Below are 15,787 nucleotides of genomic sequence, written 5' to 3' on the forward strand. Positions count from 1 at the left end.
GAACACAGGTTTTAAACTAATTTTGAGTAAATACCAAGGAACACAATTGCTGGATTGTATGGTAGGTAAGACAATGTTTAGCTTTTTAAGAAACTGCCAAACTGTCTTTCAAAGTGTCTGTACCATTTTACAGTCCCAGGAGCAATGCTTGAGAGTTCTTGTTGCTTCACATCCTGACCAGCACTTGTTGTCAAAGATTGATGTTTTATATTATCCATTTGGATGTTATGTTTTGCATTATCCATTCTAATAGGTGTGTAGTGGTATCTCATTGTTTTGTTAGTATTTTTCAAATATATTAAAATAATGATTTAAATACCATTAATATTTAAATAAAAATTTAACGATATTAAAATAAAGTATGGGCCGGTGCAGCGGCTCATACCTATAATCCCAGCACTTTGGGAGGCCAAGGCTGGAGGATAGCTTTGGCCAGGAGTTGGAAACCAGCTTGGGCAACATAGGGAGACCTGGTCTCTACAAAATAATAATAAATAAGCCAGGTACGGTGGCTCTTGCCTGTAATCCTAGCACTCTGGGAGGCCGAAGCAGGCAGATCGACTGAGCTCAGGAGTTCGAGACCAGCCTGAGCAAGAGCGAGACCCCATCTCTACAAAAAAAAAAAAAAAAAAAATAGAAAGAAATTAGCTGGACAACTAAAAACATATATATAAAAAAAAAAATTAGCCAAGCATGGTGGCACATGCCTGTAGTCCCAGCTACTCAGGAGGCTGAGGCAGGAGGATTGCTTGAGCCCAGGAGTTTGAGGTTTCTGTGAGCTAGGCTGATGCCACAGCACTCTAGCCCAGACAACAGAGTAAGACTCCGTGAAAAAAATAATAATAAAATATAATGTTAAATTAAATTAAAAAAAATAAAATCTTGGGTGTAGCACTTGAAATGATTGTGTGGTTCACCAGTTAGTCTCATGTCCCATGCCCCAGCAAACTGGGAGTCCACTTTGAGATTCACAACTTTATCCTGAAGCAGGCATTATATTTAAAAAAGAAACAAGAAAAAAAAAGTGATTCACAACTTCAGGGCCAAATTATCAGACTCTCTGTGTCTCAGTTTCCTCTTCTGTAAACTGGGGATAATAATAGTATCTACCTTGAGAAAGAGTAGATTGACATAACTTATATATAAAGCTTTTAGCACAGAGACTGACGCAATATTAACACCTTAACAGAATCTGCTATTGTTATTAACCTTTTACCATTATGTCAGTGGTTTCAGAGGGGTTAGGAGAAGTCAAACCACACAATTCTCACCCATCCCCAGCCCCACCCAGATTCTCATAAGCTCCAAAGGCCAGTATCTGTACTGTATTTTGGAAGTCTCTCCATGGATTTAAAAAACAAAAAGGTCCCCAGGTGAAGGTTCAATCACTGGCTCTGAATAGTAATGATGTTATATTAACCTGCTAGCTTTGGAGACTCAAGATCTTAGGTTGTAAAGCTTAGGACAAATCACAAAGAACATACATTCCCTGTTGTTTTGAGACAGGATCTCAGTCTATTACCCAGGCTGGAGTGCAGCGGCACAATCATAGCTCACTGCAGCCTCAGACTCCTGGGCTCAAGCGATCCTCCTGCCTTGGTCTCCCGAAGTGCAGGGATTATGGTTGTGAGCCACTGTGCCTGGCTGTTCCTTGTAGTTTCTTTTTTTTTTTTCTTTTTTTTTAATTTTTTGCCAGACCCCTTGTAGTTTCAAAGATTCATTTTTTTTTCTTTTTTTTGAGACAGAGTCTCACTCTATTGCCTGGGCTAGAGTGCCGTGGCATCAGCCTAGCTCACAGCAACCTCAAACTCGTGGGCTCAAGCGATCTTCCCACCTCAGCCTCCCAAGTAGCTGGGACTGTAGGCACATGTTACAACACCTGGATAATTTTTCTATTTTTAGTGGAGATGGGGTCTCACTCTTGCTCAGGCTGGTCTTGAACTCCTGAGCTCAAGTGATCCTCCTGCCTCAGCCTCCCAGAGTGCTAGGATTACAGGCATGAGCCACTACACCCGGCCTACGTATTCTTTATTATGCTGAATTGGAAACAAACCTGTCCTTCTCTCTGGAGGGAGGTAGTCTGTAGCTTCCAAGGCTGTTCACTGTACAAACTTTCTCAAAAAGGTATTCTGTAACAAGTGCTAAGGTGCAGAAATACAAGAAACCATTGAAAATTGTCTTGTAACAGTGACATAATTAGATTTAAAGTTTGAAAGGAAACCTCTCTGCTGCTTAAAATGAATTGGAGAAGGGCAGTGGTGAATGCAGGCTAAGCTACATCCAGCTGAGAGATGGTCTGTTGACCAGCAAGAGAGGTGGTAGACCTGGAGAAAGGTGGATGAATTTGACAGCTCTTGAGGAGATAAATCAACTGCATTTATGACTGGTTGGTGGGAAGAAAGGTGTTGGGGATGACCCTTATTTTCTGGCTTATGCCCTTGAATGGATGGACATTGGTACCATCATTGAGGCAGGACTGGAAGAGGCCGGGATTTAGGGAACAAGCAAGAGATAATTCAGTTTGGACATGTTGAATTTGAGGTGCTTTTAAGACTTCAAGACAAGAAGTCAATTAAATATCAGGTAGGTAGATCTGCATCTGAGGTCTGGTAACTTTTATTCTTTCTTTTTTTTTTTGAGACAGAGTCTCACTCTGTTGCCCAGGCTAGAGTGGGTGCCGTGGCGTCAGCCTAGCTCACAGCAACCTCAAACTCCTGAGCTCAAGGGATCCTCCTGTCTCAGCCTCCCGAGTAGCTGGGACTACAGGCATGCACCACCATGCCCGGCTAATTTTTTCTATATATATTTTTAGCTGTCCATATAATTTCTTTCTATTTTTAGTAGAGATAAGGTCTCACTCTTGCTCAGGCTGGTCTCGAACTCCTGAGCTCAAACGATCCGCCCACCTCGGCCTCCCAGAGTGCTAGGATTACAGGCGTGAGCCACCGCGCCCGGCCTGAGGTCTGATAACTTTTATGCACCACACTCCAGAGTCAGGCCTCCTGGATTGAAATCACAGTCTGGCACTATCTCTGTGACTAAGCAGAAGTCACTTAAATTCTCTGTGCCTCCATTGCCTTGTCTGTAAATCAAGGGTAATAATAACTTTCATAGTGTTACTGTGAATATTAAATGAAGTAATATGAAAATAGGAGAGCTAGAAAGGACTGAATGACCAAAGTAGGTCATTTAGTCCAATTTCTTATTTCAACATTTTATCATTGAGGATAGTGTTTCTTCTCTGACCTCTATCCCCACCCTACCCCACCCTGTCTTTGGTACTCAGAAGAGGGGTGTTTTACAGTAGTTAGGTTTCAATTAAAAAAAAAAAAAGGCGGGATGGTGGCTCACGCCTGTAATCCTAGCACTCTGGGGGGCTGAGGCGGGAGGATCACTTGAGCTCAGGAGTCTGAGACTAGCCTGAGCAAGAGTGAGACTCCTGTTTTTACTAAAAATAGGAAAAATCAGCCAGGTGTGGTGGCTCTGTCTCAAAAAAAAAAAGGAAGAAGAAGAGAGGTGTTGGCTGGCACAGTGACGCACACCTGTAATCCCAGCTACTCAGGAGGCTGACGTAAGATGATCACTTGAGCCCAGGAGTTCAGGACCAGCCTGAGGAACATAACGAGACTATCTCAAATTTAAAAAGAATTAAAAAAAAAAAAAAGCAAATGGGTGTTTCTCCAAGTATGTACATCATATAAGTGTGAGATACATAGAGCAGGGGTTTAGGTTCCTTTAGGGAGGCTGAATTTGTCACCAGCTACCCAGTTGGAGATTTAGTAATCTCCTTGAAGATAGGAATGATGGGTCTCACTCTTTTTTTTTTTTTTGAGACAGAGTCTTGCTCTGTTGCCTGAGCTAGAGTGCTGAGGCAGCAGCCTAGCTCACAGAAACCTCAAACTCCTGGGCACAGATGATCCTCCTGCCTCAGCCTCCTGAGTAGTTGGGACTACAGGTGTGCACCACCATGCCTGGCTGATTTTTTGTATTTTTAGTAGAGGTGGGAGGTCTCACCCTTGCTCAGGCTGGTCTTGAACTCCTGAGCTCAAGTGATCCTCCCACCTGAGCCTCCCACAGTGCTAGGATTACATGTGTGAGCCACCACACCTGGACTCATTTTCTTTTTTATCTGGCCCAGAGCTGCAGAGTGCTGTTCACTGGGTAAATACATGGCTGTTGTCTGTCAGGAAATGGCCAGAGGGCCTCAAATCAAGACACAGGTTATATTCTTAGCCTTTTGCTAATACAAAAGGCTGTATTCCTTTTTCTTCTTATAGAGAGAAGGTTATAATTGTTAGCCTTTTTGCTCTTTATACAACTTACTTCTGGTTGGTAAGACAGTTCCTGGTAATAAGTGGTTCATCCCCAGCCACCCCTTATTAGGAATGATTGCTCTATGATTTGCTTCCTTAGCCTTTGTGAGAAAGGCCTAAATGATTCTCTGAGTTCCTCAGACAGTGTACCCAGATTCCCCCTTTGTTCGCTTTTCAACCTCAGCCCCCACTTCCACCCCCAGTGCTGTCACTGTCCAATTCTCTCCTCATGGATTTACTTCAGTCAGGTCAGTTCATTAAATTTTTCCTACAACTTCCTGACTCTAGACAAATCACAGAGCCTTTACTGTGGGTAAAGTGCCAGGAGATAAGGACTGAAAAGATACAGAATGCAGGATATTAATGCTCAAGGCAGCAGGAGAGGCCCGGTGTGGTGGCTCATGCCTGTAATCTTAGCACTCTGGGAGGCTGAGGTTGGAGGATCGGTTGAGTTCAGGAGTTCAAGATCAGCCTGAGCGAGAGTGAGACCCTGTCTCTACTAAAAATAGAAAAAATTAGCTGGTCATGGTGGCACAGCCCTGTAGTCCCAGCTACTTGGAGGCTGAGGCAGGAGGATCACTTGAGCCCAGGAGTTTGAGGTTGCTGTGAGCTAGGCTGACGCCACGGCACTCTAGCCCAGGTAACAGGCTGAGACTCTGTCTTAAAAACAAACAAACAAGAAAACAAACAAAATGCAGCAGAAAACAGCCTTGTGGCCTTGGGAGAGCCACTTAAAAGTTCCATGCTTTTATTTCCTCAACTTTTTACAGTTATTTCCAAGATTAAATGGGGGTGATCCACGTAAAGAGGTTAGCAGAGGGTCTGGGAACATATTAAAGTAATGCTGGAGAACATTTTCTTCTTTTTCATGAGTAAGGGAAATTGCAATTTTAGCCATTTTGGTTTGTTTTTGTTTTGTTTGGTTGGCTTTTGGCAGAGGGAGGCGTGCTATAACCTTTCACATTCACCAGGGAAGTTATTTTTAAATATAATACAACATTTATTTAGGTTGGATTTTTTTCTTTTAAATACTGAGAGGCACAAAGAAGAAAACAAAAAATGAAGTGTAATCTCTGTCTAGACAGACCTGCAGATATTTAAAAATAAAGGTGATAGTGCTCGCTTCGGCAGCACATATACTAAAATTGGAACGATACAGAGAAGATTAGCATGGCCCCTGCGCAAGGATGACACGCAAATTCGTGAAGCGTTCCATTTTTTTTTTTTTTTTGCCATATAATTTCTTTCTATTTTTAGTAGAGACGGGGTCTCACTCTTGCTCAGGCTGGTCTCAAACTCCTGACCTCAAGCGATCCACCCGCCTCGGCCTCCCAGAGTGCTAAGATTACAGGCGTGAGCCACCGCGCCCGGCCAAGCGTTCCATATTTTTTTAAAAATAAATAAATAAATAAAAATAAAGGTGATATAGTCTAAGGTTAAAAAATTCAAATAGTACAAATATGTACAAAATTACCAATAAAAGTAGAAACCTTCCCTCTCAAAAAAAAAAAAAAAAACAAAAACCCCAAAGCAACTCCACTTTTAGAGTTTTTGTTACTTTTTTCCAAATTAAAAAAAAAAAAAAAACAAGAATGAGAGTGGGGAGGGAACAGTTTTTAAAAGAAACCTCTTTGTTCCTGGTGAAGATTGGCTGGGCTACAGCAGTTTGAAAAGCTACCCAGGTGAGCGGTAAAGCGCCCCTGACGTCCAGGCTCTTCTGAGTAGCCAGCAGATGATGAATGTCACCCACATATTAGCTTTAAAATTCAGCATCTTGGTTAAAAATTAAAAAACAAAAACCCTCACCCACAGACGCTGCGTGTCGTATTTAACGCCGGAAAACTAATTTGACGCACACGGGCACACGTTTTGTCTTAAACTCTTCCGGAAGTGTGTTTTTACAGCCAAAAGACAGTAACTTCTGACTGGCTGTCGGTCTGTAATAGGCTAATTAGGAACTTGGAGTGTTCGTTTCTTAAAAAAAAAACTCTCAGAGTGTTCAGATTACTTATTTGAAAATTGTATACAAAACACTTTGAAAACGCATTCGTGATCATTCTAAAAAGATAGTAATGGGATCGGGGGGCGGGGGGGGCGGGGAGGGGGAATTTCGCCATCAGTTAAAAGTGCGCGGCCACGATAGACCCAGCGGAGGCTGCGAGGTGAGGGTTAAGACTATACTTTCAGGGATCATTTCTATAGTCCGTTACTAGAGAAGTTTCTCTGAACGTGTAGAGCACCAAAAACCACGAGGAGGAGGCGCAGCGTTCTCTCCTGAGCGTGAAGCCGGCTCTTGGTGTTGCTTTACTGCAACTGCCATTTGCCATTGATGATCGTTCTTCTCTTCCTTTTTGGGGGAGTAAGAGGGAGAGAACGCAGTCTGAGTGGTTCCTTTAAGTTCGGTTGTAACAAAAGATACAGAGTTTGTGTGTTTCTATTTAAATGCTTTGTTCTTGTTTATGGATTCTGTAACCTGTGTAGTAGATTTGGTGATTTATGTTCTAACGTATGTTTTAGGGAAGTACAGTTTGCATGATGCTGGGCTTCTCGTTTTCTCTTAGAGCCAAAAGAATCTAAGAAGGCAGTATGTTAAAGTTTTTAGTGTGTGAGTGTTTGGGTCAGCTGAAGAGTACTGAAAGAGAAAGTTTGGGTTTTTCGTCTGTTTTTTTTACTGCCTAGCCACTAACCAACTGTCACCTAAGTATTCTATAGGATGATTTCTTCCTCTGTGTCATTCCAGACCAAGGAAATACAGTGTGTGTAGCCTTAAGGTTTATAGCAGAAAAGGAATGAACGCTGTGTTTGGCCAAAGCATGGTGAACAGAGAGATTTGGAGACAGTCAAGTTATCCTGGTTATTCTCCACGGAAGGGTAAGGGTAGGGGGCAGCTATTGAAAGAGGGTGAATGAGCTGTGCAGTTGAAGGTCACTAACTGCTATGTGGAGATTGAATTTTGGAGGACGAATGAGGTGGCAAGAGTTAGGCATCTGTTGCATTCTTCTACATAGGAGATGATTGTAGTGATGGGGAAAGAGAAATATTGACCAGACTTGAAAGATGTTTAAAGTGGTAAGATTGACCAGACTTGCGGGTTGATTCAATGTGGGCAGAAGGGAGAGGAGCTGTCAAGGATAACTGTTACGGGCCGGGCGCGGTGGCTCACGCCTGTAATCCTAGCACTCTGGGAGGCCGAGGCGGGTGGATCGCTCAAGGTCAGGAGTTCGAGACCAGCCTGAGCAAGAGCGAGACCCCGTCTCTACTAAAAATAGAAAAAAAATTATATGGACAACTAAAAATATATATATAGAAAAATTAGCCGGGCATAGTGGCGCATGCCTGTAGTCCCAGCTACTCGGGAGGCTGAGGCAGGAGGATCGCTTGAGCCCAGGAGTTTGAGGTTGCTGTGAGCTAGGCTGACGCCACGGCACTCACTCTAGCCTGGGCAACAAAGTGAGACTCTGTCTCAAAAAAAAAAAAAAAGGATAACTGTTACGTTTTATGGCTTTAAGAAATGGTTGGACAGTTGCTCCATTTGTTCAGATGATGGAAAATGGAGGAGGAACTGAATTAGGTAGAGCGCCGGAGTGGGAAGTGATAGTAGAGTTCAGTTTAGGGCACATTTAGGAGAGATTTCTCACCTTTAACAGGCATTGGAAAAGGAAGAGATGGACCTTCCAAAGCAGACTAGAAGGAATAGCCACAAGTAGGAGGGAAACCAGATGAGGTATATGGAAAGCAGACAGAGATTAAGATTACAGGTAGGAAAGTATCCATGGCATCGAGTCACAATGGTGACCTTCTTGGTCCTGTGGTGGCAGCAGAAACTGGTTTGAGGTCAGTTGATCACTGAAGGGATATTAAGGGCTTGGCCACTGGATCAAAAGCTCACCAAAGAAGGCTATGAAGGAGAGTATAGAGATGGGTGTGTTTAGCTGGGGAGACTGGGGGTGGGTGGGATGTGAATCCAGGCATGGTTTAATTAAAGATAGGAGAGCAAGTCTGAATACATATGGCAGGAGAAATTGAGATTTGGGAGAGTGCAGCATCCGGGCCTTTGAGTCAGCCAGAGATGATGGAGAGTGCAGATGTAGGTGGGCTAGTCCATGTAGTGAGACAACATTGAGAGTTTTTTCAACCAATGGCTTCTAGTTCTATGCCAAGTATAAGGCAAGATCATTACTAAGGGTAAGAAGAAATGAAAGAACCATCACAGAGAGCAGGTGAGGGAAAGGTACCTCCTGAGAGTTGAGTGTGCCCCTTCCCTGCTTCTGAAACTTTGGGATTGCTTCCTGGTCTTGGGAGCACCTTCTCTGATCACAGTTAATTTCTTATTCTTCCACTCCAGCCATGTACTATGTAGTTCTTCCTTTATTTTCTCATTCTGGATCTACAGTGGCCCTAAATTAGCCGTTGGTCCTATTTGAAGGTTGAGGGCTGTGAGGGAAGCAGTATATCCTCTGGAGTTGATTCCCTGGTCTTTTATTTACTAGGTGTGGAATTGTGGGTAATTGCTTAACTTCAGTTTGTCCCTCTGTGAACTAAGTAGGTGTAGTAATAGTACCATCAACACATAGAGTTATTTTAAGGGTCAAACTAGATACAGTAAGTGTAGTAGTTGAATACCTGCTTCACCCATTCTGAAAAAGCCCCTCTCTTAGATTAGAAATCCCTGTCACTTCCCCAGTCTTCCCTGTATCAGTACTATCCACCCAGTTGTTCTGGACACAAACCAACATTTCACTTTTGAAGCCTCTTTCCTTGACCCCCCTCCCCGACAAGTCCATCATTGAGTCTTACCACTTGACTTCTAGAACAGTCCAAGTTTCTTCATCCTCCTTGCTACACCCTAATGCACCCCAAGCCACCGTAGTCTTTACCACAGACATCTTGCAGTGGCTTCAGAACTGGTCTCCAAGCTTCAAAACTCTCAGTAGTTTCCATTCACAATTCAAATCCAGACTTTTCTGGCCTTGCCTTGTGCTGCCATAGAAAACCCTTGGGTATCTGGTCCCTGTCTGCCCTTCCTGTCCTCCTCAAACCCTCACTCAGTCACTCAGCACAATACTTCTGACACCAGATGTGTGGGGGTGGTTTTCTCACACATCTAGCAATTCTCCAGCAGATACCAGCTGGATATCCTCCAATTCAATTCACTTCTGACACTGTGTACTAGACAGAGATAGCATCAGATCCCACAGGTTTAGGTCTCAGTCCCACAAGACTGCCCCCAACTTCAGATGCCAGTTGGATGTATTATAGTACGTTGTCACATAACTACACTTCTGACTGCTGGCTATAAATCAGGTGTTCCACAGCCCCCTCCTCAGATTTGATTAATTTGCTAGAGTGGCTCAGAGAACTCAGGGAAACCTTTTTTTTTTAAGGCAAGCATGAAAATGAGGTTTATGGAGGGGAGCAAGAAAGGATTATAGGGCAAGAGCAAGATATAGGTTTACAAAGCATGATACATATGCCCACAGATGACAACAGGACCCATTGTTGCAGCAAAGGGAGATCGAAAGGAAGGGGAAACACTTATGTTTACCCACTTATTATAAAGGATATTACAAAAGATACAGATGAACAGCTAGATGGAAGAGATGCATGGGGCAAGGCATGTCAGAAGGGGCACAGAGATTCCATGCCCTCCCTGGTCACCCTCCTGGAACCCCTCCCCATGTTCAGCTATCTGGAAGCTCCTCAACCCAGTCCTTTTGGGTTTTTATCTTCATTATGTAGGCATGATTGATTACATTGACCATTGGTGATCAACTTAACCTTCAGCTTCTCTCCCTTCCCTGGAGGTTGGAGGGTGGGGCTGAAAGTCTCAACCCTCTTACCATGCTTTGGTCTTTCCAGTGAGCAGTGCCATCCTGAAACTATCCAGGTGTGGCCCTAGCCACCAGTCACAATTAGCATACAAAAGACACTCTTATCACTCCAGAGATTCCAAGGGTTTTAGGAGCCGTATGTCAGGAAAGAGGGACAAAGACTAAATATATATTTCACGATATGACAGAGATGGTATAGTATAGTGCGTGGACTTTGGAACCAGACTGCTCTCTAGGCTTCTGTTTCTCCATCCATAAAACAGTGATGGCCATAGTTCTTTCCTCCTATTGTAGAGTTTTTGTGAGGATTAAGTGAGTCAACGGAATGGCACTTGGTACACATTAATGTTAATGCCATATTTCTCCTCTGGAGAGGACCAGAGGTTAGGTGACAGGCCCATCTGGAGGTTCCGGGCTAATGATGGTGGTCATTAAGACTTTGATATTTGAATCCAAGTCTTTTGACCTCTTTGGTCAGTCTTTCTTTGTACCATGTCATAGCTGCCTTTGGTGACTTCTTAGAGAACTGTTTTTAGTTACCTTATATCAACCACAACATGGGTACAATGCTGGCCTAAAATAAATATTTGTTGAATAAATAAGTGTTGTTTTCTACTAGGAAATCTCCAAAGGGCATGTCGTTTGTGTAAGCTGTAGGGACGGTGGTTTTCAACCTATTTCTTTCCAGTCACCTGTATCCCCTCAAGAAGTATTGCTGAGTGCCTCCCTAAGTGCTTCCTGGTCCCTAGAGAAGCCTTAGGAGGCCCTAGTTGATTTAATTTTTTTGCCTCCAGACTCCCTGGGATTAATCAGCCTGCTTCCCTTGACTGTAATCTCTTCCTGTCAAGAACTATGAATAGTCTGAGAGATTTGACAAGTTATACTGCTATAGGCTTATGATGAAATTCCTGGGTCAGAAATGAATGATAGTTTATTACTTACAAGCAACAGCAATAGCCAGAATATCAGCATTTTTATTGCTGGTTCTCCTAGCCCCAATTCCCACAGAGCCATGCAAAGAGATCCAGATAGCATTTTATGTAGTGGGTTGCTTTACAGTAGAGGAACCTTTATAATGGACAGTAGGCCTTTTGCTCCAGTGAGAGACATTATGTTTATTATACCAAACAGTGAAAGCATGTATTTACTTTGCCCTGAATGTAGATACTGAGTTCTAAACATAAACATCTTTAAAAAGTGGGCTAAGGCCAGGTGCAGTGGCTTATGCCTGTAATCTCAGCACTTGGGGAGACCGAAGCAGGAGGATTGCTTAAGCCCAGCAGTTTCAGACCAGCCTGGGAAACATAGCGAGACCCCATCTCTGCCAAAACAAATAAATTTAAAAATTATCCAGGTATGGTTGCACACATCTGTAGTTCTAGCTACTCAGGAGGCTGAGGCAGGAGGATCACCTGAGCCCAGAAGTGTGCAGTGAGCTATGAACATGCCACTGCATTCCAGCGGCCGGGCATGGTGGCTCACGCCAGTAATCCTAGCACTCTGGGAGGCCGAGGTGGGAGGATAGCTCGAGGTCAGGAGTTCAAGACCAGCCTGAGCAAGAGAGAGACCCCGTCTCTACTAAAAATAGAAAGAAATAAGGGCTGGGCTGAGGGGTAAGATAAAAAAAAAAAAAAAAAAAGAAAAATTAACTGGACAACTAAAAATATATAGAAAAAATTAGTGGGGCATGGTGGTGCATGCCTGTAGTCCCAGCTACTCGGGAAGCTGAGGCAGACAGAAGGACTGCTTGAGCTCAGGAGTTTGAGGTTGCTGTGAGCTAGGCTGACACCACGGCACTCTAGCCCTGGCAACAGAGTGAGACTGTCTCCAAAAAGAAAAGGGTGGTCTAGAACAAAGAGTAGTTAGTGCTTTGCTCCCGTGACATGCATAAACAGGAGAGATCCATGGAGAATTGTCTTCCCGCTATTTGCTGCTCTGCTCTACTCCTCTTAGGCTTGCTTGTGTTGGGCACATAAGTATACCAGGCACTGAAGATAGGGAGATACATTTGGTACCTCTAGGGTAGGGTAGACATTCTGGTAGGAGATACAGACATGCCATAAATATTTGTAACACAGCAAGGCCTGAGCAGTGAGAAACGTGAACCCCACTGGCACTGCTCTCACCAAGAACACTGTTCCTTCTTACTAGATGTCTCTGGCTTTGATGGTGATGACTGATCCTCCTTTTTGAAATTCTTACGTCTCTTGTCACCATGACCTATTTCTTCCAGGTTTTCTTCTAACTTCTGCCTACTTTTTGGTGTTTTTCCTCAGCTTGCCTCTTAAGATGGTAGTGGGCCTCGGGGCTCCATCTTTAACCCTCTGCTGTTTGGGTAGTATCTTTCATGACTTACTTCCTCCCATGGCTTAAAAATGGCCAATGATAATATTAATGACCCCTACCTAGCCCAGTTCTGGACACTGGACACCTTTACACGGATTCATTCATTCAGTACTAGGTGCTTGGGATATAGTGGGTACACAAAGCCTTTCATAGTCTGCCCTTCTGAAACTTAAAGTCTCGTGCAAGTGGCAGGCATTAATTGAATAATCACACAGAAGAGGTGTTTGATCTGCTCAAGGAGGTTAAGGAAGTGTTCCCTGAAACAATGACATTTGGACAGATGTCTGAATGCTAAATTGAAGTTAAGTTGGGGTTAGAGGTTGAGGGGGAGAATTCCTATCATGGAGAACAGCTTGTGTAAAGGCCATGTGGGAGAAAGGAAGACAGTGAGTATGAGGAGTAATAAGGCCAGTGTAGCTGAAGTAAGGGGGGAATATGGCGTAAAAGGCTTGAGATGTCGGTATGAGTCAGACTTTGTAAATATGTAGATAAGTTTTGTCTTTAACCTAAGAGACAGGAAGCTGCTGAAGCTTAAAGCAGGGAATAATACATTTTCCTGCTTGTTTGTACACAAGCCACGTCATAGGATAAAAATTCCTTTACCTGAAAAAAATAATCCAAAAGAATATTTATATGTCTGGAATTTTGATCACAAGATAGGATTTAAAAATAGCACATACTATGTAAATCTCATGGTCTTTGGCTTTGGATTGTTGCTTTTACCATCCATTTTCCTTTCCTTTCCTTTTTTTTTTTTTTTTTTTTGAGACAGAGTCTCGTTCTGTTACCCTGCCTAAAGTGCCGTGGTGTCATCATAGCTCACAGCAACCTCAGACTACTGCGCTCAGGGGATCCTCCTGCCTTAGGCCCCCAAGTAGCTGGGAGTACAGGCAGACGCCACCACGCCGGGCTAATTTTTTCTGTGTTTAGTAGAGACGAGGTCTCAAGGTCTTGCTCTTGCTCAGGCTGTTCTCAAACTCCTGAGCTCAAGCGATCCTCCCGCCTCGGCCTCGGCCTCCCAGAGTGCTAGGATTACAAGCGGGAGCCACCGCGCCCGGCCCCATCCAGTTTTTCATTTTCTTTTTCCTCTCGCGAAAAGCCTCCTTGCTTCGACCACCGGTCGGGTCCAAACTGAGGCGTGTGTGACAGTTTCCGGCGCCCCAGCGCGTTTTGTTGTCGTCAGCATTAGGCGGGCAAACATGACAGGCTGAGGAAGTCAGGCGGCGTTAGAAATGACTGGAGAGTGATTGGCTGTTTTGCGACTGTATGTTAATTAAGGTGACAGTTTGAAATGTCTTTGAAAACTCAAGCATATTCAAAATGCCTTGTCGAACTCTAGTAGTGGAAAGATATTTTTTAGAAAACATATACCAGTATTTCTTGAGAAAAATGGTGTCCTAAGTAAAACTCATCATCAGCACAATGTGTGTGAGTTTCGTCCAGTTCGGAGAGGCGAGTAGGGTGTAGTTAAGACTATACTTTCAGGGATCATTTCTATAGTCCGTTACTAGAGAAGTTTCTCTGAACGTGTAGAGCACCAAAAACCACGAGGAGGAGGCACAGCGTTCTCTCCTGAGCGTGAAGCCGGCTCTTGGTGTTGCTTTACTGCAACTGCCATTTGCCATTGATGATCGTTCTTCTCTTCCTTTTTGGGGGAGTAAGAGGGAGAGAACGCAGTCTGAGTGGTTTTCTTTTTATGCAGTGGTAAAGGAAGTTATATTTTGCAGCTTTTAGGTGTTTGGTTGTGTGCTTTCACATTGGCTGAGTTGGGTTTTTGTTTTGTTTTGTTTTTGTGTGGGGTGTTTCCCCCCTTTTTTTTTTTATTATTTCTCTCTCTCTCTCTCTCTCTCTCGTTAGTGGTTATCTGGTTGTTTTTAGCGGGACTTGGGTATTTTTCTCTTTATTTGGTGCTGTTTATGTTGGGGTGGGGTGGTGTCTTCTCCAACGCTGTAGTGCCTTGAACTTAGTATTTAAGCGATTACTTGCCACTGTCTGCTTGGAAGCTGGGGGCACAGGCCGTGCCAAGCTACCCGGTGAACTTTTCTAGTTTTTGTAGAAACTGGGTTTCTCTTTTGCTCAAGCTGGTCAACTACAGTGGTAGGATAAAAGGCTTGAGACACACACAGTTCCTGGCCTATTTTGTGTAATTTTTTTCCATTGTTGAATAGTGTTTTTTTTAGGTGAGGTCTTCTCTATTCCAGTGATGTCTTTTTGTGTTATCTTTCTCTCAACATACCCAGTATCAACCCCTCCCTTAAACATTTCCGACTGATAAGTGTTTTAATCCATTTTGTTTTGCCAGAGTGTGGTGAAATGTTTCAATGCAAATTTCTGTAAATAATATTTTTGATGAATAAACTTTGGTGTTTTCTTCCAGTTGGTCTTTGGCTTTTCATGTATATATGTGTGTGTTTGCGTGTGACTAGTGAAGGCTTGCTTTTTTCATTTCTAAAAAAGGTTCACAGCAGTAATATATGAAAATATAATACAAAAGAAATTAAATTTTTTTTCTTAGTTACGTATCAGGAAAATTCCTGAAATTGGTATTGGTTTTGGTATTTGTTTTGCAGGAATTTATGTTGATGCAGTTAACTCCCTGGGCCAGACAGCACTTTTTGTTGCGGCATTATTAGGCCTTACAAAATTAGTTGATGTTCTGGTGGACTATGGATCAGACCCAAATCAGTAAGTACAATAACATTGACATCTAGAAAATAAAGATTGTATTCTTGAGATGAGTTGGGGCATTTGGAAACTAATTTGACAAAATATTAAAAGAACCATTGCTAATTTATATCAGTGAAATATAATTGTATACATATGTTGAAACATAATTTTAACTGCTAATAAAATTTTTCCAAGCAGTTATACTGGACCCTATGAAATAATTGAGATTAGTCATTAATTAGTTAATAAGTTATTAACAGCACATTTGCATATTTTCACACTGGGTTATAATTTGTATCATGTACTTCACTTGCTTAGCAAGTTTAACATCCCCACAATCAAATTCTCTCTCTTCTTTTTTGAGACAGGGTCTCACTCTGTTGCCCAAGCTGGAGTGCAGTGGTGTCATCGTAGTTCATTGTAATCTCAAACTCCTGAGCTCGAGCGATCCTCCCACCTCAGCCTCCCTAGTAGCTGGGAATACAGGCTTGCACCACCATGCCCCGCTGATTTTTCTATTTTTTGTAGAGACGGCGTTTCAGTGTGCTGCTCAGGCCTGAAGTGATCCTCTCAAGGAGTCTGTCTTGGCCTCCCAAAGTGCTAGAATTATAGGCGTGAGTTCCCTCTCCT

General features: G+C 43.1%; 1 protein-coding gene and 3 non-coding genes across 6 annotated transcripts in view; all 4 read left to right on the forward strand.

Annotated features, from left to right (window-relative positions):
• Positions 1-15,787, forward strand: part of TEX14 (testis expressed 14, intercellular bridge forming factor) — a 79,064-nt gene that overhangs the window by 7,105 nt on the left and 56,172 nt on the right. For all 3 annotated transcript variants that reach the window (XM_069481119.1, XM_069481118.1, XM_069481120.1), the window contains exon 2: positions 15,061-15,175. In XM_069481119.1, the coding sequence (XP_069337220.1) occupies positions 15,061-15,175 (115 nt within the window). The remainder of the gene's footprint in view (positions 1-15,060; positions 15,176-15,787) is intronic.
• Positions 5,429-5,535, forward strand: LOC138392674 (U6 spliceosomal RNA). The gene has a single exon (XR_011234960.1). It is a non-coding gene; the product is annotated as a U6 spliceosomal RNA (small nuclear RNA).
• Positions 6,485-6,702, forward strand: LOC138392650 (small nucleolar RNA U3). Its single transcript, XR_011234941.1, has one exon. It is a non-coding gene; the product is annotated as a small nucleolar RNA U3 (small nucleolar RNA).
• LOC138392651 (small nucleolar RNA U3) lies at positions 13,960-14,177 on the forward strand. The gene has a single exon (XR_011234942.1). It is a non-coding gene; the product is annotated as a small nucleolar RNA U3 (small nucleolar RNA).

Source organism: Eulemur rufifrons, chromosome 9, assembly GCF_041146395.1.
Source record: "Eulemur rufifrons isolate Redbay chromosome 9, OSU_ERuf_1, whole genome shotgun sequence".
NCBI lineage: Eukaryota > Metazoa > Chordata > Mammalia > Primates > Lemuridae > Eulemur > Eulemur rufifrons.